Source organism: Sclerotinia sclerotiorum, genomic scaffold (assembly GCF_000146945.2).
Source record: "Sclerotinia sclerotiorum 1980 UF-70 scaffold_11 genomic scaffold, whole genome shotgun sequence".
Taxonomy (NCBI): Eukaryota; Fungi; Ascomycota; class Leotiomycetes; order Helotiales; family Sclerotiniaceae; genus Sclerotinia; species Sclerotinia sclerotiorum.
Genome location: NW_001820825.1, coordinates 121,015 through 147,043, shown reverse-complemented (window position 1 = coordinate 147,043; position 26,029 = coordinate 121,015). Strand labels below are relative to the sequence as shown.

The 26,029-nt window shown below is 41.6% G+C and overlaps 11 protein-coding genes across 11 annotated transcripts; 8 read left to right on the top strand and 3 right to left on the bottom strand.

Moving 5' to 3' along the window:
• Window positions 1-19: 19 nt before the first annotated feature.
• Window positions 20-1,238, top strand: SS1G_08175 (hypothetical protein; the record flags this gene model as incomplete). Its single annotated transcript, XM_001590385.1, has 5 exons — window positions 20-67; window positions 187-588; window positions 692-797; window positions 968-998; window positions 1,169-1,238. The coding sequence occupies 5 exons, from the start codon at window positions 20-22 to the stop codon at window positions 1,236-1,238; spliced, it is 657 nt and encodes a 218-aa protein (XP_001590435.1).
• Window positions 1,239-1,765: 527 nt separating this feature from the next.
• On the bottom strand, window positions 1,766-2,872 carry SS1G_08174 (hypothetical protein; the record flags this gene model as incomplete). The annotated part of the gene is made up of 3 exons (XM_001590384.1): window positions 1,766-2,604; window positions 2,671-2,698; window positions 2,747-2,872. The coding sequence occupies 3 exons, from the start codon at window positions 2,870-2,872 to the stop codon at window positions 1,766-1,768; spliced, it is 993 nt and encodes a 330-aa protein (XP_001590434.1).
• Window positions 2,873-3,200: 328 nt separating this feature from the next.
• On the top strand, window positions 3,201-5,279 carry SS1G_08173 (hypothetical protein; the record flags this gene model as incomplete). Its single annotated transcript, XM_001590383.1, has 5 exons — window positions 3,201-3,241; window positions 3,291-3,454; window positions 3,521-3,611; window positions 3,677-5,116; window positions 5,186-5,279. 5 exons carry the CDS (start codon window positions 3,201-3,203, stop codon window positions 5,277-5,279), a joined length of 1,830 nt encoding a protein of 609 aa, XP_001590433.1.
• Window positions 5,280-5,760: 481 nt separating this feature from the next.
• Window positions 5,761-7,348, bottom strand: SS1G_08172 (hypothetical protein; the record flags this gene model as incomplete). Its single annotated transcript, XM_001590382.1, has 3 exons — window positions 5,761-6,633; window positions 6,908-7,126; window positions 7,178-7,348. The coding sequence occupies 3 exons, from the start codon at window positions 7,346-7,348 to the stop codon at window positions 5,761-5,763; spliced, it is 1,263 nt and encodes a 420-aa protein (XP_001590432.1).
• Window positions 7,349-7,825: 477 nt separating this feature from the next.
• On the top strand, window positions 7,826-9,279 carry SS1G_08171 (hypothetical protein; the record flags this gene model as incomplete). Its single annotated transcript, XM_001590381.1, has 3 exons — window positions 7,826-8,126; window positions 8,180-8,341; window positions 8,393-9,279. The coding sequence occupies 3 exons, from the start codon at window positions 7,826-7,828 to the stop codon at window positions 9,277-9,279; spliced, it is 1,350 nt and encodes a 449-aa protein (XP_001590431.1).
• A 780-nt stretch (window positions 9,280-10,059) lies between these two features.
• On the top strand, window positions 10,060-11,025 carry SS1G_08170 (predicted protein; the record flags this gene model as incomplete). Its single annotated transcript, XM_001590380.1, has 3 exons — window positions 10,060-10,114; window positions 10,230-10,772; window positions 11,012-11,025. The coding sequence occupies 3 exons, from the start codon at window positions 10,060-10,062 to the stop codon at window positions 11,023-11,025; spliced, it is 612 nt and encodes a 203-aa protein (XP_001590430.1).
• Window positions 11,026-11,669: 644 nt separating this feature from the next.
• On the bottom strand, window positions 11,670-12,038 carry SS1G_08169 (predicted protein; the record flags this gene model as incomplete). Its single annotated transcript, XM_001590379.1, has 2 exons — window positions 11,670-11,722; window positions 11,819-12,038. The coding sequence occupies 2 exons, from the start codon at window positions 12,036-12,038 to the stop codon at window positions 11,670-11,672; spliced, it is 273 nt and encodes a 90-aa protein (XP_001590429.1).
• Window positions 12,039-15,587: 3,549 nt separating this feature from the next.
• On the top strand, window positions 15,588-15,939 carry SS1G_08168 (predicted protein; the record flags this gene model as incomplete). Its single annotated transcript, XM_001590378.1, has 2 exons — window positions 15,588-15,627; window positions 15,857-15,939. The coding sequence occupies 2 exons, from the start codon at window positions 15,588-15,590 to the stop codon at window positions 15,937-15,939; spliced, it is 123 nt and encodes a 40-aa protein (XP_001590428.1).
• Window positions 15,940-18,314: 2,375 nt separating this feature from the next.
• SS1G_08167 (hypothetical protein) lies at window positions 18,315-20,156 on the top strand (the record flags this gene model as incomplete). The annotated part of the gene is made up of 8 exons (XM_001590377.1): window positions 18,315-18,350; window positions 18,609-18,924; window positions 18,977-19,050; window positions 19,102-19,186; window positions 19,245-19,451; window positions 19,505-19,765; window positions 19,819-19,908; window positions 19,981-20,156. The coding sequence occupies 8 exons, from the start codon at window positions 18,315-18,317 to the stop codon at window positions 20,154-20,156; spliced, it is 1,245 nt and encodes a 414-aa protein (XP_001590427.1).
• Window positions 20,157-21,932: 1,776 nt separating this feature from the next.
• On the top strand, window positions 21,933-23,548 carry SS1G_08166 (hypothetical protein; the record flags this gene model as incomplete). Its single annotated transcript, XM_001590376.1, has 4 exons — window positions 21,933-22,437; window positions 22,555-22,864; window positions 22,914-23,298; window positions 23,348-23,548. 4 exons carry the CDS (start codon window positions 21,933-21,935, stop codon window positions 23,546-23,548), a joined length of 1,401 nt encoding a protein of 466 aa, XP_001590426.1.
• A 738-nt stretch (window positions 23,549-24,286) lies between these two features.
• Window positions 24,287-25,491, top strand: SS1G_08165 (NADH-ubiquinone oxidoreductase; the record flags this gene model as incomplete). Its single annotated transcript, XM_001590375.1, has 3 exons — window positions 24,287-24,329; window positions 24,512-24,725; window positions 25,041-25,491. The coding sequence occupies 3 exons, from the start codon at window positions 24,287-24,289 to the stop codon at window positions 25,489-25,491; spliced, it is 708 nt and encodes a 235-aa protein (XP_001590425.1).
• Between the last annotated feature and the right edge of the window lie 538 nt (window positions 25,492-26,029).

Sequence of the window (26,029 nt, the reverse complement as noted above, 5' to 3'; positions counted from 1 at the left end):
AAATCACATAATCTTAATCATGACAACCATTCCTTCAATAGCCTGTCTAGGCGTAATAGGCAAAAATGTAGGTTCCTTAATTCCTCTCCCATCTTCATCCTCATCCACCTGCCCATCCATTCCCATCTCAAACCCCATCACCCAACCCATCTACAACCATCAAACCAACAACTAACCCCTACCCAGAACAACCCCCTCCACATCTCCATCTTCCCACCCCACTCCCCGCCATACCCAACATCCTCGATCAGCGCCTCCAAACCCACAGCCCCCGTCCACGAAACCCTGCGCACCCCCCTCCAATACTCCCTCCTCCTCAGCTCGACCCTCGACATCTTTGACGCGCGAAATCGTACGTCCGCTGGAAATCAAAATCTCACGGGCGATTTGGGTCTTTTGTATGCGGTGGATGAGAGGTTGGCGGCTTATGGGTTCGAGACGAATACTGGGGTGAGATTTGTGGTTTTTGTGGATGCGAGGGGGAGGGTGGTTAAAGGTGGTGGGGGTACTGGGGCAGCGGGTGGTGGAGGAGCTGGGGGGGAAGGTGGTGTTGCGGGGGGTGGGGTGAGGGAGGCGGATGTTAGGAGTGTGAGTTTCTTTTGGCTTCTTTGGTTTTTTGGTTTGGTCTGTGTTTGGGAGGAGGACGCGGGGAAAGAGAAGGAAGGGAAAACAAAGTTAACAGTACAAATAGATATTCAAAGCCATGCAAGCAGCCTACATCCGTCTCCTGCAAAATCCCTTCTACGACCCAGATGAACACTGTCCTGTAAATGGCAAGGGCGGGAAGAAAATCAACAGTAGGAAATTTGTCGAGGATATGAGGAGGATTGGGGAGGCTTGGGTACCGGGAAATATCTGATAGGTTGATTGGAGCTTTGGAGGAGGGTTTACCGGTGTAGGGAGGTGCTGAGGATAATTCGATTCGATTCGATTCGAGGGTTGAATTCTCTGGTTTCTGATCTTCTAGGGATGATGGAGATTTTTTGGTACGTAGAGACGTATGTGTATAGAGAAAGCCGGCCAGGGGAACGCAAAGATGATTAATATGTGAAAAGAAATGGGAGTTGGGAGTTTATACCTTGAGATGATTTGCTTGCATGCTTGCATGCATTGATGGAGTTTTTAAGGTCATTATGAGCATTACTAATTACTAGATGGGTTGATATAGATATCTATTTATTAAAACCAGATCTTTCCTTATTATTGGATTCATGAGCATGCATCCTGTTTGTTTATAAGAATATCTACTCCCCCTTTTTCAGTTTGTAGAGGAATGAAGGGTCGGTTCAATTATATATATATCATAATCTTAACACGGTGTAGTTATATTGCTTACGGCGTGCTGTTTATGAGGAAGGAGATGGTAGGGCTGTGGGTGGACTCGTCTATTGTGTGGTGTGAGTGAGGGATTTTGTTTACAGATGTGAGGTTTGTAGAGGTGCGTGGATTTGAGAGGTTGGGGTGAGGTGGGAGGTTGTGGAGGTAGCTGGATGGAATGATGTGTCCCCGTTACTTTGGGTTCATATACACGATAAGGGGGGAACACTTGCATATTAGATGTATTGGCGTAATGGCAGAATGGCGTAAAGGAACCACTCAACTCAAACTTGATATGGTAGCAGTCATCATTTGATTTGAATTGTAAACATTGTAGTGTATTGCACCCCTAAATTTAAGTCCGAACCATGAGCCATAGCTCATAACAGCAACCATCATCGCCAACACACCAAACGCCTTCGTAGACTCAAAGCAAAGAAATGGTCATTTAATGAGCTTTCAACCATGCCAAGATTTGGTCATATGCCTCAGCTTGTGCCTGCTTGATGTTTAATTGCTCGTAATCACCTACTATCGCAAATCCGTGAGGTACGCCAGAGTACGTCTTGAATTCATGTTCGATGTTGTTCTCATTCAAGTATGTCTTGCCGGCCTCTTGAACTTCACGAGAGAACAGCTGGTCGTCATCAACACAAACAAATGATAATGGAACTTTAGTTCCCTCCCAATCTTCCTTTCCAACTAACGTTGCGTGAGCGATTGCACCAACTTTGATGTATGGACCTTTCTTTTCAACGGCCGCTTCCTCGTCCTTTGCATGATGTTGGCCCCAATGAACACCATCTGATTTTTCGCCTGCTAGTAATAGAGTCATTTTTCCACCTAAACAGTAACCAACGGAATATATTCCTCCCCCATTAGCTACAGCATCTGCGAATTCGTCCTTTGCAGCCTCTATAACTTTATGGATAATCGGTAGGATTTTTTCCGGTGTCTGTCTTGCGAGCCACATATCTGCTAGAAAACTTTTTGCTGCCTCTGCGGCATGGAGCTTCAATTTTTCAATCAAAGAAGGATCCTTTTCTTCTACATACGTCACGGATCCAGGTAATGGGTCGTTGTGGAACATATCGGGCATGATAACAAGGAAGCCTTCGCCAGCGAATTTATCGGCCTGAATTTGATTATTTACTGAATGCATGCCTGTCGCACCAGTGAGGAGTAGTAAGAGTTTCGATGGCGCATGAGGATATTCGCTTGGCTTTGAAATATAAACATCGATTCCTCCAAGTTGTGTAATTTCTCCAGATGAACCATGACCGGAAGCTATTTCCGTCAGCAATTGATTCCTTCATTGTCGAGATTGCAGGCACTTTGCGCAAGAGTACTAACGTGTTGGTCTATCCTTCACACAATGCTCCTTTTAAAAGTTAGTAATGCTCTTCCCATTCATGTCTCAAAGACGTACACCCAAACTTGCACCGCTTTGCGCTGGAGTATCTCCTGGAAATGGGCTTGGTTCGACTTGAGGAACCTCTTTTGATTCCTCCATAGCATCACTTTCTGGGGCTCTGGTGGCAGTTTCGTCGGTCATTGTGTATAATTTTGAGGTGTTCGTATGTCAGTGTTGTTTTGTTAACAAGGAGGTGCATTGATAGGCATTGGACTATTAACCTGGACTTGCGCTTGGCGGCGGGAGGCCACGTGAAGAGGGGTGATGGTGCAAGGGGCGGGGAACTTCGTGTTAGCGTGACATAATCAGGCTGCTAGCGCGGGCACTGCACGTTCCAAGACGCGTAAAATAAATCAATTTACACGAACCGCGACTAATCCCCATTTACGAATGTTGACCAGTCAATAATACATCAACCATATTCATTTTCACTATTTTACTACAAGAGTGCATATAGTTGTCGATAATCATGGAGGTTGCAAAAGCTCAAATTACTCAAGGTGCCTTGAAGTAAGTACATTTAACCCTTTAATCATTTTTCTATGCTAACTGTGCATAGTGCAATCTTCAATGACACTGATCGTGTAGTAAAGGACTTTCCGGTACCAGTATGTCAAGTGGTACAAGTCAAACCAATGGGTGCGGGAGTAGATGGACAGGCCGAAAGATTCAGACTGGTTGTGAGCGACGTTCAGAACTTTGTACAGTGCATGCTTGCCACTCGTAAGTAGAATCTATGTTGTAACTATTTAGACTTTTGCCAGAACGATTTGACTGATGCCATTTTAGAGGCAAATCATGTAATACACGATGGAAAATTGACAAAGGGTTGCTTCATTCGTCTGAAGAACTATCAGGCAAATGAAGTTAAAGGCAAAAGGTCAGTTAGTATCTGCAGATGTCTACCGATGGGATGTTGTTGCCTAACTTTTTTTTTCTTTTAAGAATTTTAATTATTCTCGATATCGATGTCATCGAGAGTTTGGGAACGATGGAAAAGATCGGAGAACCAACTGCGGTCAAGGTCGAAGTAGATGTCAAACCACACAATACTACAATTGGCGGAGGTGGCTTTTACGGAAATAAACCTCAACCCCAACAACCTGCCGCCCAAGATCGTGCGCTCCCATCCCGCAGTGGTCCTTCCAACTCCTCATCTCACGCCACCATATATCCTATTGAGTCACTCTCACCGTACGCTCATAAATGGACAATCAAAGCAAGAGTTACAAGCAAGTCGGATATCAGAACATGGCACAAACAGAACAGTGAAGGCAAGCTCTTTAGCGTCAATCTTTTGGATGAAAGTGGCGAGATTAAGGCAACGGGCTTTAATGAGCAGTGCGATGCTTTATATGAGCTTTTCCAGGAAGGCAACGTCTATTATATTACGAGTCCCTGTCGAGTTCAAATCGCAAAGAAGCAATTTTCCAACATTAATAATGACTACGAGCTTATGTTCGAACGAGATACCCTGGTGGAGAAAGCCGAAGACCAAGATAATGTCCCTCAAGTACGATACAACTTTTCTAACATTGGAGATTTACAAACAATCGAAAAAGACAGCACAGTTGATCTCATCGCTGTGCTCAAGGAAGTTGGAGAAACCTCAGAAATTATGTCAAAGACGACTAATAAACCATACAGCAAGAGGGAGTTGACATTAGTTGATGATACTGGATACTCTGTCCGATTAACTGTATGGGGCAAGACTGCAACCTCTTTTGATGCTAGCCCAGAGTCGATCGTAGCTTTTAAGGGCGTCAAAGTTTCAGATTTTGGGGGTAGAAGTCTAAGTTTGCTGTCTTCTGGCTCAATGTCCTTCGACCCAGATATTCAAGAGGCACACAGGCTTAAGGGATGGTACGATTCCCAAGGTCGCACAGAAAACTTTGCCTCACATAGCAACATGGCCAGTGCCGGAGCAGCAGGCGGCCGCCAAGACCCCCTCAAGACCGTTGCCCAAATCAAAGACGAAGGTCTTGGAATGTCCGAAGAGAACACAGATTATTTCTCAACCAGAGCCACCATCGTCTACATCAAACAAGAAACTTTCTGCTACCCCTCCTGTATCAACGAAAATTGCAGTAAGAAAGTCGTCGAAGAAAATGATGGCACATGGCGCTGCGAAAAATGTAATCAAACCCACCCTAAACCCGAATATCGCTACATCCTCTCCCTAAACGTCAATGATCACACCGGCCAATTATGGTTAACGGCATTCGATGAAGTAGGAAGGCTCATAATGGGAATGAGTGCAGATGAGATGATGGAGTTGAAGGAAAATGATCAATCGGCCTTGGAAAAGGCATTCGATGATGCAAATTGCAAGATGATGACATTCAAATGCAGAGCCAAAACCGATAACTTCAAAGAGCAAGCGAGGTATGTGAATTTCCACTTTATATTCTTAGGAGTTCATTTTGCGAGGGTGTGACTAACCATTAATTGCAGGGTCCGTTACCAAGTCAATTCTGCTTCGGCTGTGAACTATGGTGCTGACGCCCTGAAGTTGGCCGAGTTGATCAAGGCGTATAATATTGACTAGATGTATAAGTATATGGCTAGCATGCTGCGATTATAACCTAAGAATGGGATAATGAGGTCAGGCAGCTGCTGAGGCTGGAGAGTTTTATCAATAGGCATGATGCGTTTGATGAATTGGTGAATGTATTTCATACCATTTGGCGTTGGATGGTTACTCTCATGTCATGTCCAATAAGACGATAAAGTTTTGCACGAAAAATGATGAAAAACATTGCCACAATAGTGCACGCCCATTTGCTTGCTGGCTTGTCCATTCGTATCTTTGTTTTCTCTAGTTCATAGAATCATTCCTATCATATCTTCATAAGACGCCCCACCCCATACGCCACTGCTTTCGATTTCTTCGAAAAGCTTAATCGTGTATCACCCCATGCACCAGATATCGCTTTTCACGACTTATTATCCATGTCGTGTCTTCCCGAAAAAGCAAAACCCTTTCCGTCTTTGACGGCTAACTTGATCCTCTTCCACCGTAACTAAGATCAATACATCTCCGTCATTATATCCTCATCCTCGATTACGGTGTTCCAATCCATGGGATCCATAGTTACACCACCAACCTTCTTCGCTTTGCTCTTAGCTCTCTGAGCACTGTCGAGATATCGCTTATCATGTGTCAATACTCTGTCTGTGACTTTGATTTGTTTGGCTAGAGATTGGATACGTCGAGTCGATGCCACTAAATCAATTTGAACCTGGGTTTCTGAAAGGACAGGTCCAGTTGGGGAGAACGCGAGGACAGCATGTCCAGATTGATCTCGAATCATAGTTGCAGGTAAGGTGCCGTCAGCAATCATGCTTTGAATAAGATCTTCAATTTGTTTAATTGAAGTCAACTTTACACCAGTTTCTGCACTCGTCGTGAGGCTCATAATGTCCGCAGCTCCAATTTTCGAATAAACATTAGTGAGGTTACGGATTTGAAATTTTTGATAGGCGCACAGAACACAGTACATTAGACCAAAATTACCATCGTCAGTCCATAATTGTCGACCGAACTCAGCTTCGCTCTTTAGTCGCGCAGCTGATCCAGTTTCAAAAATGCTGGCGACAGCTTCATATGGTTTTGCAATAATATGGTATGCTTTGGCGGCAGGAGCAGAAGTGGTTTTTGGAAGCTGGAGGACCCTTCCATATTGGAGAATTCCAACGAGTAACCATTTTTTATATGCTTCAACCATAACGAGACTCACACCACCTTCATTTACCGGGTATGTTATAGCATTCTCCAACATCTCTAATGCAGCATCCCATTTATGTAAACCAATGTAGATTGATCCGCTGTAATAGAAATACTCTAGAACATCAAGAGGTTTTAGTTTGGTGGTGAGGCTCGATTTGATCGTGACATAGGACTGTGCTGGTAAGTCGACCTCGCAAAGAAATTTTGTGTATGATACTGGCTCTTTGGCAGGTATGTAAAGGACAGGTTTGTCAATAAGTTCTGTGATTGCAGTGAAAAATCGTGTTTGGAGAGCCAATCGAACAAGAAATAAATGATTCGAGGTCAGGACTGATCCCGAGGGGTCGATTCGAAGTAGAGCCTCTCGAATTGGTGGGATGGCAGCGCCTGGCTTCATGAGTTTTAGTATTTCTTTATGTAACACCAAAAGTATTACTTTTACGTACCTGATGTTGCTGCGAGGCAACTTCCGCGACAAAACTCATAATATCTTGCAGTTCCTCACCAAGATATCGAATCTGCCTCGGATCGAAACTGTGTAGGAAACTTGTCGCTTTATCCCATAAGTTGTCGATGTTAATTCCCTTCTCATTTTTGTAAGCTGCAGCGATATGGGCATTTAAAATGTAGATATATGGAACAGTATTTAACGAGGGGTTGATGACCTATTACAAACATATTAGCTCATGGCCGATAATATATAAACCACAGCTCACATCTAAAGGACTTTCACCACCGGCAGTACTTTGTAGCAAAGTCTTCTCTGATGTTTTCTTCAAAGTCTCGATTTGCGATGTGATACCAGCATCGTATTGCGAGTCCGAGAGAGGTACCAAAGGCGCGGGATGGGGGGGAAATAAAAGCATCCGGGACAGGAAATTATCCATCCTGAAAGGAGGGTATGCGACCAGATAATGAGCGTTTGATTAATTGCACAGTTCTCGCAGGTTCGCACCGGTCTCAGATAGCTTCCCGTGAAAGGTCAACGGTGCAATCTCGCATTTGGCACCAGAAACACCAAAGATAGTCGAGATAATGTGTTGGAAGTCTCAACGCTAACACTATCAGGATCGAATGAGGGGACGAGGATGCGAGAGGCTATGATGTTGCCTTGGAGCTCCAGCGAGGTCTGGGGTTATTTTACGCTAGCGGCCGCCTGCTCCGGCTCAAATCACATGGTATCAGAAATCAGTCATCGCATGGAGGGTGGAACAAAAGCATTCATCACTTTTTATCAATACTATTTTGAGTGAATCTATAACACGCTCTTGAGCTTTTAACCTTAGCGGTGATAAAATACTGCTTATTCTAAAATCGTTCTCAAGTCATTATCGAGTCTTTCACTTGAGACTCTTCCAATTCCCATGTCTCTCACAAACGCAACCCCAGCAGAAGCTGCAAGCGGGGCAAAGACTGCGTCTCACATTCTGGCTACACTTCCAACGTCCTCGAGAAATGCAGCTTTGACTGCTATTCACGATGCACTTCTACAAAATAAAGAAGAAATACTAGCCGCTAATGCTCGGGATCTCGAATTGGCTAAAAGGGAAGCCGAGGGTGGTCGTTTGAGCTTAAGTATAGTGTCGAGATTAGATTTGGGAAAGAAGGGAAAATATGAAGATATGTTGAAGGGAATTTTGGATGTCAGAGATCTGGATGACCCTGGTATTGTGCTTTGTTCCCGATGAAAATAAATTTCTGCTGATCGCTCCACACAGTTGGAAAAGTCACGCTGCGAACACGACTTGACGATGGTCTGGACCTTGAGAGAGTGTCATGTCCCATTGGAGTACTTCTGATCATCTTTGAAGCACGTCCTGAAGTGATTGCCAACATCGCGTCGTTAGCAATCAAGTCCGGGAATGCTGCCATCTTAAAAGGTAGGACAAAATATTATTTTAACTGTTCACATGAAAGCTAATACTCTGCAGGTGGCAAAGAGTCTACTGAATCTTTTATTGCTATATCAACGGTGATATCAGCGGCTTTGCAGTCAACAGAAGTTCCAGCAGCTGCTATACAGTTAGTCACAACCAGGGACGTCATCCCTCAATTATTGGCATTGGACCAATACATTGATCTCGTAATCCCAAGAGGTTCAAATGAATTGGTCAAATACATCAAAGAAAATACCAAAATTTCTGTGATGGGCCACGCAGATGGCCTCTGCTCGATATATCTTGAGAACACTGCTGACCCGGCAATGGCAACAAGAGTCATCGTTGATGCGAAAACGTCATATCCAGCAGCATGCAACAGCGTGGAGACTTTGTTAGTTGAGCAAGCTGCTCTAGAGAAAGTTCTCCCACAGGCTGCGGAAGCACTTCTAGAGAAGGGTGTCTCGTTAAGATGCGATGCTTCTAGCAAAGCAGCTCTCACATCAAAACTCCCTTCTCACCAAGCAGTTTTCCTTCAAGATGCAGTGGACGGTGATTTTGATACAGAACATCTATCACTTACTCTTGCCATCAAAACCGTTTCTAATCTCAACGAAGCCATCTCACATATCAACATTCATGGTTCCCACCACACTGATGTAATCCTCACCTCATCCTCTGAACTTGCTGAGCGATTTATGGCTAGTGTGGACTCAGCAGGTGTTTTCTGGAACACTTCCAGTCGTATGGCTGATGGAATGCGCTTCGGATTCGGTACCGAAGTAGGAATATCAACAAACAAGATCCATGCACGAGGACCAGTTGGCTTGGAAGGTCTCATGATTTATAAATACAAAATTCGCGGTAATGGCCAGTTGTCTGTTGAATATGGCGAGGGAGAGGGGCAAAAAAGATTTAAGCATGAAAATCTCTCGATATAAATTACTTATTCCGTTATCAAAAGCACTCATGTTTTCGATGACAAACGTACCCGCCACATGTAGGTATGATCCGTTAAACGCGTGATAGCGTGCGCCTGTTCTTTTCGCCTTTTCAAACCTCCAAGAAATTGGCCCAAACATCGTTTCTCCACTTATTCTGTCGCGGTATTAACTCTCTCATCTCTTGGCATGCCTATCGGTACTTCCTACCCAAACTTGCCGTCCCTTGGCTTTCTTTTGATAAATCGTTACCACCCATAGGACCTCCTCTTAAGCTTATGCAAGTTTAGTTTAAAGTTTTCCAAGTGGTTTACAACGCTTCTTGATGGATATGTTCTCGCTTCCCAAATGCATGCTCGATAACTTAAAACCAACGACCCCTGGAGCCCCTTGACACAAACAAGGTAACAAACTCATGTAGCCAATGACGCCCAACCTTGGATGACGTTTTGACGTTTTCAATACCTTTTCCTTCCGGTTGATTTGTCCATCTACTTACTTTAGATGTATGGATCTGAAAAATATGGGAAGAGTAATATGCTTGCCACTTGCAAAACATCGAGCTTTGCGGCCTCTCGCTTGGCGTCTAAGGTTGGAGTAGAAATGTTTAAACATGAGCGTCGCTCGTTGATATTGGAAGGTTACGGCCGGCCGCGGATTGCTTCAAGAAAGAGTCCTAGATATTTTCGATTCGATTAAGGTGTATTATTTTTTTCAAAATAAGAATTTTTACTTCAAAGCAAGAATATCCAAAGTAAAATGTTGGTTTCTAATTTATTTATGACGGTGGCATTTGGCACGGTTGTGTCTGCGAGGGCTGTTGAAAGGAGTGATCGTGAGTAATTCTAGGTTTTGTAGCATTCCAGCTTATCGACAATTGATATTTCCATGGGGCTTCCTCCTACTCAGATCACCTCGAAAATATGACGAAGGCTAACAATTTCTCGCAGGCTCATTTCAACAACCAATAACTGATCCCTCTTTGCCTCGTCCAAATCCTTCGTCTCAATTTTGCATTTTTACGCCATCACTTCCAATGCCACCCGCTTCCTTCACATCCACACTTCCTTCATCTCTACACCATCATCTCCCAAACGTCCTCCTCTCCAATTCATTCTTCAACTCGAATCTCCCAGCTTCAGGCTCCACGGTTCCCATGATTTCGAGTCTGTCTCTCTCCGAAGAAACTGGCGATGCTTCTCTTCAAGGAATCTTCCTCGGTCTCGTCTACACACCCAGTAGCAGCAAATCTTCCTCCCCACCTCCTTCAACCTCACTCCCAAAACCGCAAGAATCAAAATCCCATCGCTGTTCTCGACCTCCTAAATCCAAAGTGGATACACAAGACGATTTCGATAAATCGTGGAGTCATGTTAGTAATCATGAAATTCGTTCCCCTATCTTGTCGGTACCGCAGTCAACTCCCTCTATGGAGATGAGAAGATGTTTTACAGAAGCGGTGGAAGGGATCAGGGGGAGTGAAATGGTGGAGGGTACGTTAAATTTCCCTGAGGATGGAGGACGGATGCGATTTTTGATTTGGAGGGTTGATTGAGTGATGGGAATGGCATATATCTAATTTCACGAATTGGTTTGGTTTCGAATGGAGGGATATGGGACTGGAATGGCGAAGGAAAAGATTTTTCGAAGAGACTGGCGTTGGGATATGAATTTCATTTTTATTCTGGCGTATACGATATCGTTGGAGCTGGACTTGACAGAGATGAAATAGGATGGACTGTGTAACAATGATTAGTCTAAGTATACATCTATCAATTAACGAGAAATGAATTACCTCGTAAAGAGGACCGCCCAGAATTCATCAGTCATACAATCTTCTACCAAATAGTCATATGGATAGTCTATCCAATATGCGTGAATATCCGAAATATATCTCAGTTTGTCTTATCTCAACAACGCCGCGAGTAATGGCCCGTCGCTCATACATATTTAGACTTCTTCGCTAAAGGGAAGTTGAATACAAATATCATGTTTTTATTTTGGCTATATACAGTTACGAGCGGAACTGTTTCCCCATTTTTTACTTGTCTGTTGATGATATTTGATATTGGTTGTGTTTAGTTTACTGCTTCAATCATTTAACCTGGTTTCATACAAATTTTTCTCTCCAGCAGTCGAAAAGAATAAGTTTCATCTCACGAATTCCCGAAAGCACGTGAAACAGCCCTCGTTTCATACTTACTTCTTGGGTAGTGGGAGGTGATAAATTGAAAATAGTCTTTTTATGAGGTATGAAGCGTATGGTTAATTATAAGATGGAAAATGAATGTGAACAGCGAAAAAGGGAATTAATTGTCTTTTTTTTTGGCTACATTTGCTAAAGGGGATGGTTAGGGCTTTTGATCGAAGATATGTTCACTGCGTATTAGTTAGTTGCCTAAATACCTAACTAATGCTGGGATTACTTGTTGGGCCCCGACCTCTATAAATATACCTATAGTATCATCAATCCAACAACCAACCGAGAAATTTCCACGATGCATTGACACAGGAAGTCAGAAGAGACAATGGGACCTACCCGCCAAGGCTTTCTGCTCAGTGTGTGTATGGACCTCACAAGTTATGAAGCTGGAAACATTTGTATTTCCTGAATAGATGACGATATTTTGCACTTTACCGTGACAGCATGATTGGTTTAAAGTATTTGGAGTTTGATAGTGATATAGCCACATACACATATATGCATCTCTCAACATAAACACTGTCGTCGGACTGAGGCTTATATCACCATCGTCCATCTTGCACGTTCATCACAACCACAAAACACCCCTACCCAGCAGCCAGAAAATTTGAAATTCAGATGGTCGATTCGATATTCTAATAACTGTTATTTCCATTCTCCGAGTTGGAATTTAATAGTCCAACATTGCAGATCCTAATTATATGATTCAATAAATCCAATTCGAACCTTCTACCTTCAAAAGTTTGTGAAGAAATTAGTTGTAAATACAGGGATTTTTATATATAATTATATCTAACAAATCATTCTATATTCACTCATCTATAGACTTCTCATTACAGCAGATTCGATATCTTAGTACCCGGTATATTTCCTACCTACCTAGTTAGTTATAAATACATCTAGTTATAAAAATATCAAAATTAAATAAAAATCTGGTGGGACGTTTTCCTGGTGGTTATGATTGAAAATGTTTTGTATATTGTGAGTTTTCTGAAGTTTAATTAGAGTATATAAATAGAACCTAGGAATTGTTTTATAAGTGATAAAAGATAAAGAGATTAATTGTAGGATTATATATAGCGGAAATTGTAATTGGGTAGAGTTAAATTCTTTTGATAATTAATTAGTAACTACTTCCTTCCTTTCTGTCTATTTTATTGATAGCAAGAACTTGATGATCATGATTGTCATTGTTGATATATATAATTGATCACTTATTATATAATGTAATTATCTTCTTATAATCAATCAACTTTTATAAGAATAGCCGTCTAGATCATGTGGAAGTGCTCTAGACTCTCGAGGTGGTTTATAATTAAGTGTCAAGCAGGGACTTAAGTAATGACAATAATGATATACTATTCGTAACTAATAATAGAGTATACTAAATAATTGATCTTGAGCACGAAGCTTTATACAAAGGAAATCCATCTTGATTATATAGACCTTCATGCCTCCTTAAAAAACCGATGGCTATGAGCCCGACAAATCGATCACCGCAAAGCCGATCTCGATTTGTCGGTTTCTTGATCATGTGATCAAGAACGTGACCTATGTTACTGTCCGACGTAACAAATAGTAAAGTGATATTTATTCTTCAAAAGAATATACAAATAAAATAATAAACCTCATTCTAGCCTAATCAGGTATTAATTAATATAATATAAAATCTACACAGAAAAATTATCATAACTCTTCTCCCACCACCGCCAACATTTGATTGTTACGACGGTATTCAATTATGACTAAACCTCGCATCACATGACTAAACAAGGGGTCACGTGGTCCCACTCGTCCCACCGATTTAAATCGGGGGGAACGGTGGGACATATGGCACGAAGGTCTATATAATCAAGATGGATTTCCTTTGTATAGAGCTTCGTACTCAAGATCAATTATTTAGTATACTCTACTATTAGTTATGAATAGTATATCATTATTGTCATTACTTAAGTCCCTGCTTGACACTTAATTATAAACCACCTCGAGAGTCTAGAGCACTTCCACATGATCTAGACGGCTACCCTCGCAACACAAGTACTAGGTATCAATGATTATCGATATAGTGTCACGATTCACCATCACGTCGGACAAGTAGGGATCACGTGATGGAGCCTCCAGGAGCATAGGCTCCTCAAGGCTCCTGGAAAGGACCAGTATATAAACATTCATTATTTTCATAGTATAGGAGCTTCGTGCTCAACTTAGTTATCAATTAGTTTACCTACATTCTACTTGAGCTAGTAACGAATTCACTTCCAAGTGAATACCAGTGATAAAGCCTTAACCCACAACTACCAACCAGATGAAACCTCAGGCAGCCGCTGCCTTCAGTACAGTATCGTTACATAAAGTAAGATCATTGGAGGGATAAATATGACTTCTTTTTGCCTAACGTGGTTTATCAGTATGTGCACCATATCAGCATGTGCACCACTTTTACTGTCACGATTCATTAATTCACGTGACCTCGAGGACCTTTTGGACCTTAGGGTCCCAGAGGTCCTCAAAAGATGATATAGGGTATATAAACATTCATTTAGTCTCGTAGTTAAGGAGCTTAGTGCTCAACTTAGTTATCAATTAGTTTACCTACATTCTACTCGATCTAGTAACGACTTCACTTCTAAGTGAAGACTAGTGATATGTTACGCCGGGTAACAAGAAGACGCTCACGTGTTACTAATATCATGTGACTGACTCAGTGAGGATCAGCAAGCTCAGTACTGAGCCATACTGATCCTACTGATCAGCTAGAACACGAAGGTCTATATAATCAAGATGGATTTCCTTTGTATAGAGCTTCGTGCTCAAGATCAACCATTTAGTATACTCTACTATTAGTTACGAATTGCATTATTGTCATTACTTTAAGTCCCTGCTTGACGCCTAGTTATAAACCACTTCGAGAGCCTAGAGCACTTCCACGTGATCTAGACGGCAAACCTCGTAACATTTATCACCTCACTTCAAATCCCGAATAATTTGGTAATAGCAACAAGGTCAATATTTTTGATTTTTTTTTTAAAAATAATTATAAAGTTTACTATATGATTAGAATAGTTGGAAGGTATTCGAAGAGAGAATATAGATATTAATCCACCACCTAATAATATCTTATATATCATTGTCAAACTCGACGCTATTGACAGGATTGCGGTAGCTATGTAAGATAGTTAATTTGATCCTGTATCCAAAACGAAAAGTTATACCGGAACTTCAAATATGGGAGTGTTAGTTTCTTGAATTTCTTTTTGTTTTCATGATGTCTGTGAGAAAATGTCAGATAAATGCCGTTCGTTCCTGGTCTATAGGTCGAAGACTAGAGGAAGTCTGCCATGGCTGTTCTCTATATATCCTCTTGAAATTGAAAATTGATGATCACAATATCTTATAAACTAGTATTTATTTCACCATTCTACCATACATTTGAAAAAACAGAAAGGATAAGGATAAAAACATATCCATTTAAACACTAAACAACCCTTCTCTCCCTTCTCTTTCATCATATCAATCATATCCATCCTCTTCATCCCCTTTATCCCCCCTCCGCCTTCCCAAACATAACGAATATTTGAACCATAAAACCACATACAACAATACAACAAAACATCCTAAAAACCCAACACCCATCCCCACAAACTTATAATGTCAAGTAAATCCACGATTATTCTTATGATGGAAAAAAAGGGACGGATGACTTTGAGGGAGTTTCTCAGGAGGAACGTGAGGATGAAGAAGAGTACGAAGAAGGGGAACATTTTGTTTTTGTTTTTGTTTGGATTGGGTTGGATTTGTTGGGCTGGTGAGATTTTGATTTGATGTGAGGTGCGAGGGGTGAGAGTGAACAGGGTATTTGGTATTTGATTTGGCGTTGTAATGTTTGAGCGGTGCTTGGTGATTTGTGATTTGATATGCTTATTTGAACGTATGATGGAAATTATGAAGTGGAGAATGCAGAGACAAAACTTGAGTAAAGGAAATAAAAAGCTATATATATAGCAAGTACCCTTCTTCAAACTTCCACTTTAAGAACTCGGAAAATCTTTAAAGGTTTCTTGGATATTGTATCTTAGTTCTACGAGTATACTAGTATAACATCGCGATGTCTAGCTCTCATATGAAAGCCAAGAGAATATGGGATAGTATGTTTTAGATAGAAGAGAAGACTTATGATGTGTATTTCTTCGCTTAGCATCTCATTACGGAGGGGTTCTTCAGAGATATTGGAGTAAGATAAATTGAGATAGGTAGAAGCAGCTAAATTCCATTTTTTTTGGATTGGAGAATTTGACAACTTGTACGTGGTGGCTTTGATTTGCTCCTGAACCACGTTCCTGTATATGCACTGAGCACACTAGAACTAGAATATAGATGATGGAAGGAAATGTAGAGAAGAGAAGAAACCTAAAGACGGCTTGAGAGAGGTAGAAGAATCAAACGTTGAAAGCGACTGATAGATAAATAGTATTATCGTAAGATCTTGCCTTCTTAAAACACAGAGAGCTAAATTCATGAGATAATTAAATGTTCGACTTATTTGCACGCCAGATGAGATGGAGATGAATCTTCGAAACTAATTGTCTAATTCGATGCATTTAATATCTCCAAGTCGAATGTGCCAGTGAAGCTTGAGGAATGATAACTCACTGAGCTTTGATTTCTCGCAGAATGTAATAGCATAACCGATGCCTTGCTTACATGGAGCAATGAACACGCTATCTAGAATGTTCCCTTGATTTCGCGATTTGAAATGAAAGAAAGAATAGAGAGAACACAAATATTACTTCCTCCAAATGTTAAGATACAGGAACGAAATGGAAGTGTTAATTTGATGTTCTTAAACGATAGACCTGCTAGATGTCACGATACTTTCTTGATTCTTTCTTGAGCCGTTGAGTAATCAAAACTTCGAAACTTCAAACCGATATGTTCTAGATCGAGACATCCCTTCGTATTTCACTCGAATAATGTAATCCTACCAGATCTGTGAATGTTCTGAAATTCAGTGAGCTGTATTATATGACTCGCCTATAATTTCCTTATTGATAAACCACTTGGTTTTTACAATATTAAAAGGATTGATGTCAAAATACCTATGGATGATGATACAATTTCATACAGAGGCGGGCAGAAACGGGCAGAAACGGGATGAAATCACTCGTGAAATGATTATTGTGCATACGGAGCACCTTCAAAGATTTCCCCAGCTTTGGTCTTATCAATATTCAGGGAAAATTTGCAGACAGGGATTGCTATGACAGATGAACATCAGCCCCACTAAAATAAATCAAACCAACAATTGACTCGAAAATAGAAAAGATTGATAAATGCCATTCATTTACATTTACAGTAAGATAATCTTACATTGTTCGTTAAATGATCCAAGCAAAATTATGGCGGCGCCATCGATACGAAAAGATAAGTCTGAGGGTGATAAAGAACAACCTGACACAAGGTTGAATTATCTATGCAGAGAAAAGAAATAACCGCTCTTCAAGAATTCAAGGTTACTTCTACTGCTCGAGTGCCTATGTTAATCAGAGAAGTTTAATATCAGAGTGCGGCGCAGTCCGTTCGGTTCCTCCGAGGTTCCAACACCTAAAACTACAAGGCCAAAGCAGGGTCCGCCAAGTGACTTGGTCCAGACTGTCACCGAACGAATGAATGAGTAAAGTGCAGTAGTGGTACAGGACTAAGAAGCTTACATGACTTGGGAATTCCAATTATCAATATCACTGGGTAAAGAAGGAGTAGCCTATCGTATGTCACCCAGGTACTACGGCGTAGATATCAGTCAGGAATTTGGAATACGACAGCGTGGTCGATGCGTTCTTACGGAGGAGAGGATCATCATCAATATGTCCGGATTCTTGTTTTCGAGTAGTTCTTGGTTTAGAGTAGTCCTTGGGTAGCCACGGACAGTTGACTCACCAGGCTCAAAGTTAGGTATATTCACACTTAGGTATGCATGTATGTACTCGGTAAGCAGATTGTTGGCTTCTTCAAATAATTACTCAGTAGGTGGTATGAAGATGTAGATAGGTAGGTTAGATACCTCTTTACAAACTGTAGATGGTATCAAAAGCTGGATCATGACTTGATATCGAAAGGGTGAATCAAATGAATTCTACCACTTATCAATATTGTGTACATCCTTAACAATCACCCCGCGAAAGAAAGAGGTGAATAATAACTACCTAGTAGACAACCAAGTAGTCATTATACCATACCTAGAGAAATGATTAACAGAGTGAAAAGAGTTTAATACTGCAAACTATCTATACCACACCTAGTACATACTTTATAAAATAGCAAAAAACCATTCAATCAATTACTCGAGGACATTCTTTCCTATCCTATTATTCACAACTCACTAAAAACAAGCATCCATCATCACACATATCAAATCATTCATTCATTCAATTATCCTTTCGGTCCCCCACTCTGCTGTTTATAGATAAATAAGCGAATCACCTTTAGCGTTCTTTGCTCTCATCAATCCAGGAAGAAGCGTCATTTTTAGTAGTACCAGTTTCTCTTTCCCTCCCAAAAACTGCACGCGATCTGCAAAGATAATTCTCCCCAATCTCTACACTCACCTCCAAAAGATTGTCCAACTCGAAGGACATCATCCCGCCGATAGTATTCATCTATCTACAATCTCTTTGGCCTTTCTTTTCAAGGAAACCACGACCCCGCATCCCGCCCATACATCTTTGCAATCTCTGTCAAGGAACACCAAGAAGTCCGAGGACCTACAAATCTTGTGGAGAGAAGGATCTGAATTGTTTGTTGGATTTTTGTAGAGAGGACTCGATCTATCTGCAAGATGGGTCAGACTCTTTCGGAGCCGGTCGTGGAGAAGGTATGTTTGCTTTTCCTTGTTTGTTTACCGTGTCATTGTCGGCGCTGCTATCTCTTACCAAGGTATCGCACATCTGGTACCCAATGCCCATGCTCAGTATTCCCGCGCCCGCAGTGATACAAAGACTTTTATGCTGTTCGGGAAATGAGGACAACTTTCTCTCAAAATATTCCATGAAGACTCGGTGTCCAGCCGCAATCTTACTATCGAGATTTATCCACCACTTTCCATGATTACTAACATTGTGCTCTCTATCAGAACTCAGCTATCGGAGGCGATGAGAGATTAGTCTATGGTGTCTCTTCTATGCAAGGATGGAGAATTAGTATGGAGGATGCGCACGCGACTATTCTTGATTTACAGAATACAAAGGGACAGGAATTTAAGCCAGCTCCAATCGAAAGCAGACTTTCTTTCTTCGGTGTTTACGATGGACATGGAGGAGACAGGGTAGCACTCTTTGCAGGCGAAAATATACACCAAATCATTGCGAAACAAGAAGCATTTCAAAAGGGTGATATTGAACAAGCTTTGAAGGATGGCTTTCTCGCAACAGATAGAGCAATTTTGATGGGTTCGAAGACCTTCCATCTTTGATTAGAAAAGGTTACTGATTCAAGGTGTAGATCCAAGGTACGAGGAGGAAGTTTCTGGCTGTACCGCATCCGTTGGTATCATTTCGCACAAGAAGATTTATGTGGTATGTTATATGGTATGAAAGGAAAGCCAAAATATACTCACTATTCTCAAGGGAAATGCCGGAGATTCAAGAAGCGTTTTGGGAGTCAAGGGTCGGGCTAAGCCTCTGTCATTCGACCACAAGCCGCAGAACGAAGGTAGCTTTTCATCATCTTGGTAATATACTGCACAAAATACTAATATGCATCTGTGCAGGCGAAAAGGCTAGAATCAATGCGGCTGGAGGTTTCGTCGATTTCGGTCGTGTCAATGGCAATCTTGCATTGTCAAGAGCTATTGGTGATTTTGAGTTCAAGAAGAGCGCAGGCCTTTCGCCCGAACAACAAATCGTGACTGCATTCCCAGACGTTACTGTACATGACATTACAGACGATGACGAGTTCTTGGTGGTTGCTTGCGACGGTCAGTAGCTTGCGACCATTCCTCAAAGAAGACGGGCTAACACAATTTTATAGGTATCTGGGATTGTCAATCCTCTCAAGCTGTCATTGAATTTGTTCGACGAGGGATCGTTGCCAAGCAAGACTTGTCTAAAATCTGTGAGAACATGATGGATAACTGCTTAGCATCCAATTCGGAAACTGGTGGTGTCGGTTGTGATAACATGACTATGATTGTCATTGGTCTCTTGAACGGCAAAACCAAGGAAGAGTGGTACGATGAAATCGCAAAGCGTGTCGCGAATGGAGATGGTCCATGTGCCCCTCCGGAGTATGGCAAGTACTCCGCTAGTTCCTAGGATCGGAATATCTCCTAATATGTTTACTAGCTGAATTCCGAGGACCTGGCGTTCATCATAATTTTGATGACAGTGATAGTGGTTATGATGTTGATATGGACCAGAAGCTTAAATCTTTCGGTGGGAACCAACGTGGACGGATCATTCTTCTTGGAGATGGTACTGAAGTCCTCACTGATTCCGATGATACAGAGATGTTCGATCACGGCGAGGAAGACAAAGACCTTGTCAGCCAAGTCCCAAAAGGACAAGCCCAATCCGAAGTCCCCGAATCCAATGCCTTGCCCGAAAAGATCGACCCGAAAGATCCCAAGTACCAAGCTGTAGTCGACGAGGTTTTACCAAAAACGGCCAACTCGAAGGAATAGAAGTAGGAGTACTCTGGGTATTCATGATACTTCAAAGATTCTTGAAGTGAGGGATGGCGACGGAGGGAGGAGGTGAAGATATTAATGACTCGAGAAATTATGCAGACCAGATTCATCTTGATGAATGATTATTTTTGCGATTATGTCTGGAATAGAAAGAAACGGTTGCAAGTTGTTTGCGTTTTTACTAGCAAAACGTGAGATACATTCACGTGTTGCGAGATCTTCTGGGAGTCTTCGTGAATGCTAGGAGGGATCAGGGAGCATGGGATGAAGGAAGGCATAAAGGTTATGAATACTTTATATCTGGTAAACATTTTGGAGATCCCCTTGGTGGTGGCTTCTCCTTCTACATGAAATTTCTCCAACTTACGATCTTCACACGCAGCGAGTTATCTTATCATTGGTCATGAGCCCATTATCTTTTCTATTTTACATTACAGAACTTTATAGGAAAGGGTCCCTAGACTAGTAAGGCCAAGTTGCATTGCATTGTACTTTTGAAAAAATCAATTGATTGATATCCTGACTAAATGGTTTATTTGATGTTTCTTTCAGTTTGAATGTTTGCGTGTAACTTGTACGGAGTAGAGTGATCGGAAAAATCACTACCTGCTAGGTAACTAGCTAGCTAATGGTCACAGCTCGAAGTGGAGATTGGATAGTATGTATGTGGGTAGTGTAGTATACAGGTGGGTGGGTATGTACTATGTAGAGAGGTTCGGAGAAAGAATTAGAAAGAAACTAAGAGATTCTTTAGTTACCCCGCGAGCCGCGAACTGTGAATTGCAGGGTGGGAAAAATTACTGGTGAGGTTTTTTTGATTTTTTTAGAGGAGGGGGAAGGGAAGAGGAGATGAGGTGAGTGAGGTTTTTATGGATGAGAGATGAGAATTTACGCTATAGGAATAAACTCTTTTGAGAAGAGGATTGGGGTGTAGATACGTGAATGGAAACGGGAACGGGGAATGGGAATTTAAATACCTTGTCTCGTTCTCGGGGTTTTAGATATTGATTTTAGGGGTTGAGTTACTTTTGAGGGAATTTTAAATCAAAAATCATAAATTATGGATTTTTGAATAATTATTATTAGGGTTATTTTTGGGTCGATGGTTGATTTTTTGATAGATATCACGATTTCATACTTCTCTTCCTTGGTGGGGGAGTTCCCGCCTCGTTCGTGCATCTTGAATTATCCAATCAACAATCACGGAAACACCTCATTATTCCTTAGCGTCCCACGTGCTCGTGCTCAATAGTTAGCAATGACGATGTTTTGGAATTTCCGGGTTATTTTGAAATTTGAACACCTTAAAAGAAACCGGGTTGGGGATTTTTATTAAGATAGCTTAAAACTAGCTTTATGTGAGGACAACAAGACAACTTACATCGAATCAATCATTACCACTTACTTCGTTCTACCAATTATTGATGCAGTACTCGTATCATCTTCATCAAACCTTACATAAAGCTTTGATTAATTTTTTTTAAGATCATCACTTCCATCAAAATTATTATTGTTTTTATCAAAATATCTGCATTCCAAGGTTCCCAAGCTTCAAAAGCTGACTCCCGATATCTATCAACTTCTCTAATCCGCGCGATACTACCAAAACACCACTTTTGAACCCTGGTCAAAATTATTCAAGTTTCGGGAAGCTCATCCTAGTATCCAAAAACTAACATCAAGACACGAAAACTAGAAGGCTATAATCGATCATCTCAATTCCCGTCTATCAATCGGATCCATTTTCAGATTGAAAATTGAAGAATCAAAATGTCTTCTCCATCATCTGGCGGGAGTGTAGGAAAACGGAAGCGTACTGCTACTGGGTTGTCCAAGACATCATCAACGCTCGATCAATTACAGAATTCGTCAAGAGATGCATCTGGTGAAGATGGCGAATCTACAGCTCCGGAAACTCGAGAAACACGCAGCTCGAGTCATAAAAAGGTCCTTTCGGTCGATGCTCAAAACCCACCTGCGAAACGCCTTCGATCATCTACACATGATAAAGTAGCAGTTAATGGATCTGATAATGCGCGAGATCCGGGAGAGCCATCGGATACAACTGAGGGTAGTACAGATATCGCGAACAGAGTTGGAAAGAAGGGAAGAAAAAGTATCTCAAAGGGAGAAGATGGGGAGCAAGAGGTAGAGAAAGATAAAGAGGAAAATGCACCATCGATGGCCCCACCACCAATTGGAAAATTGATGGATCCTGTTGGATACAAGACCAATCCACCACCTACCGGTAGACCAGTTCGTGTTTACGCGGATGGTGTGTTTGATTTATTTCATCTTGGGTATGTAATTCAAAAACTACGTCCTTGGTAGTAGTAACTAAGTCATGGCAGACATATGCGACAGCTCGAACAAGCTAAAAAAGCATTTCCAGACGTTTATTTATTGGTCGGAGTTACGGGAGACGCGGAAACACACAAGAGAAAAGGACTTACAGTTCTATCCGGGCAAGAGCGAGCTGAGACTGTAAGACATTGCAAGTGGGTGGATGAGGTTGTTGAAAATTGTCCATGGATTGTTACTCCGGAATTTTTGGCAGAAAAAAGGATCGATTACGTCGCGCACGACGATCTTCCATATGGAGCGGACGAAGGAGATGATATTTACAAACCAATCAAGGAACAAGGTAAATTTTTGGTTACACAGAGAACCGAGGGTGTTAGCACAACTGGTATCATTACAAAGTATGTTTTTGAACTTCTACTTCCTCAACCATTGCTAACAGTCATACAGAATTGTTCGTGACTATGAGAAATATATTGCGCGTCAATTCAAGCGAGGTACTACAAGACAAGAGCTTAACGTATCATGGCTTAAGAAGAATGAACTTGACCTAAAACGTCATGTTGCAGAAATGAGAGAAGCTATCCGAACAAATTGGAGTACTACTGGCCAAGAATTGGGAAAGGAATTGAAACAATTCTGGCAATCTAGTCGTCCCGGTAGTCCTGCACGTATGCATAGCTTTGATGGAAATAGTACTGGGAGTCTCACAAGCCCATCTGCTCTACAACACCTTACACGCCGTTTGGAAATTCCAAGAAATGATAACTCAGGTCCAGGCAGTGATTTTGCGACAGGATATAGTTTGGGTCTTATTGGTGGTGTACGATCATGGGTATGTTTGTATCTTCTCAAAGCCTACTTGAGCTAACTTTACGTTCTAGATGACTAGAAGTCGATATAACAATCGTGATAGTTTACAAGGAAGTGAAAGTAGCGAAGAAGAAAGTGAGGAAAGATTATCACCGAGAAGTAAAAGTGGAAAGGAAAACTTCAAACCTGATGAAAATGAGGTTGATGAAGAACAAGTCGACGCACAAATTGATGCTGCTATGGCGGAAAATGCTAAGAAATCTGGACAATAAATGAGGAATACTCTATGTTGGGTTCTTAATTTATGATGGGGTTTTCGGTGGCAGGGTTACATGACTTCAATATCAAAGTCTGTTCTCCTTGTTTGTGTTTGATCTTTCACTTCGTACATCTACTGCGTTGTTGTACTACATACATATCTACTTGCGCTTTAGCTATTCTGTATTATTTCTAGACTAATGGAAAAAGGGCAAAGGGGGAAATGGAATTGTAATGAACTGGATTTTGGATAGACAAAAAGCTCAACATGATAACTAGCAGGCTAGCATAGAATTTATTTTAAAAGGAATGATTTTTGTAGTGTGGAATTATGTTGTTGATATTCGACTGCAATTCACAATGCATAAGTGGTGGCGGCAAGCATAAATAAACCACGTGATCTCAACCAATCATTGGATTCGAATTAATCAACCGAAATCAATAATTTGAACCTTAGGATCTTCAGTGACATCGATGACTTTGCGAGTTACCGATAGATACCTACCCAGATAACCTCGAGACGCCACGGAACTTTGGACTATCTTCACTTACCGGGTCCTTTTTTGTTCTTTCGTCAATTGATATACTGATTGATTGATCGATTGGTCTGTTGGTTGATTGACTGAACGGTTTAGTTACAGAGAGAGAAGAGGTATTTATTAGGAATACGGATAGGATAGGACAGGAAGCACAGAACAGGACAAACAAGATAGATAGTCGGACGGACGGACGAAGAAGAAAGTAAACTCAAGATGTTTAAAACTACGAGATCTGCGGGGGCGCTGGTATTGAGAGGTTTGTTTTCCCTTTTGTTTTTCTGTTATCTTCCTATGTCTGCGTGTGAAGGCATTCTTCTATCATCAGTGGCAACTCCTTCCCTTCCCTTCTCAACCCACCCACACAAAACCACTCTCCCCCAAAAGCAAACAAAAACAAAAACAAACACGGCAACTAACAAAAACTTACCACACAAATAGCCAAACCCGCCCACCACTCTCTCCTCCCCACCCGCCTTCTCCAAGCGGGCATCTCGTCCAGCGCGCCAAAGACGGCAAAAACTCAGGTGCAGGCGCTGGATACGGGTCGTTTGGATAATAGGGCAGAGGTGAAGTTGAGTGTTACGGGGAAGGAGAGGAGGGAGGTTTTGTTGCCGAGTCAGGAGGGGAAGAAGGGTGTTATGCAGTATGCTTTGTAGGTGTTTGGGTTTCTTTTTTTTATTTTTTACTTTGGTGTTTGAGTTTGGGGGAAGGGAGGGGAGAGAAAAGAGGGGAAGGTAGAGAAGGAGGAGTGGGGATGAGGGGGGATGAGGGGGATGGGAGATCATGGGATTATGTTGGGGATAGATGACAGTGGCGGGCATAGGAGAAGGGATGAGAGCGGGGAGAGAACAGAAGGGGCGAATTTGCTTCAAGCCTACGCTTTATTCTAGACCTATGCTCTGCTCGCTGCATTTTGAGTGGCGATCTGGTATACATATGGAAACAAAAGCTAACAATTTACAAACAGAACTACACTCGATCAAATTGCCAACTGGGCACGTCAAGGATCCCTTTGGCCTATGACCTTCGGTCTCGCTTGTTGCGCCGTCGAAATGATGCATCTTTCCACCCCAAGATACGATCAAGATCGTCTTGGTATAATTTTCCGTGCATCACCTCGTCAATCTGATGTTATGATTGTAGCCGGTACTCTCACCAATAAGATGGCTCCTGCTCTTCGACAAGTTTATGATCAAATGCCTGATCCAAGATGGGTTGTTAGTATGGGATCTTGTGCAAATGGTGGTGGCTATTATCATTATAGCTATAGTGTCACTAGAGGTTGTGATCGAATTGTTCCGGTCGATATTTATGTGCCTGGTTGTCCGCCAACGAGTGAGGCACTTATGTATGGTATCTTTCAATTGCAGAAGAAGATGAGACATACAAAGATTACGAGAATGTGGTATAGGAAGTAGAATGTTGGAAGGGTGGAGAGATGTTATTGGGAGAGTCTGGGCTGGTTTCAAAGGGAGGCTTCGAGGGAGAGTTTCGCATTTGGAACAGATTGCAAATGCATGGATGGATGGATGATGATGAAGTAGGTGGGATCAAGAGTCTTTCTGTACAAAATGTACATAGTCTACTGGGAGTTTTCATCATAGTCATTTTTAAGAATTGAGAAAGGGAGAATGCGATACAATACAATGGAATAGAATAAAGATTCTTTGGATGATTATGATGTGAGTTTCTTGTGAGTATTGATTCTTATTAAGCTGTGTTTCTGGTTTTTATACTTAATTTAAAACGGTATGATTTTTAAGTCGCTGATTGGATGGATGGTGAATGGACTCCTAATAAAGTTATGATGGAGTAGTAATATTATATATAAGATTAATTAACGAAAGATAATTGTTTTTTGTTTTTCTGGATGATTGAGCTGATTCTTGGGATTGGGGGGTAAAGCATAGGGGATTCGGTGGGGAGGCAAGATGTGGATATGAAGGCAAGAGAGGA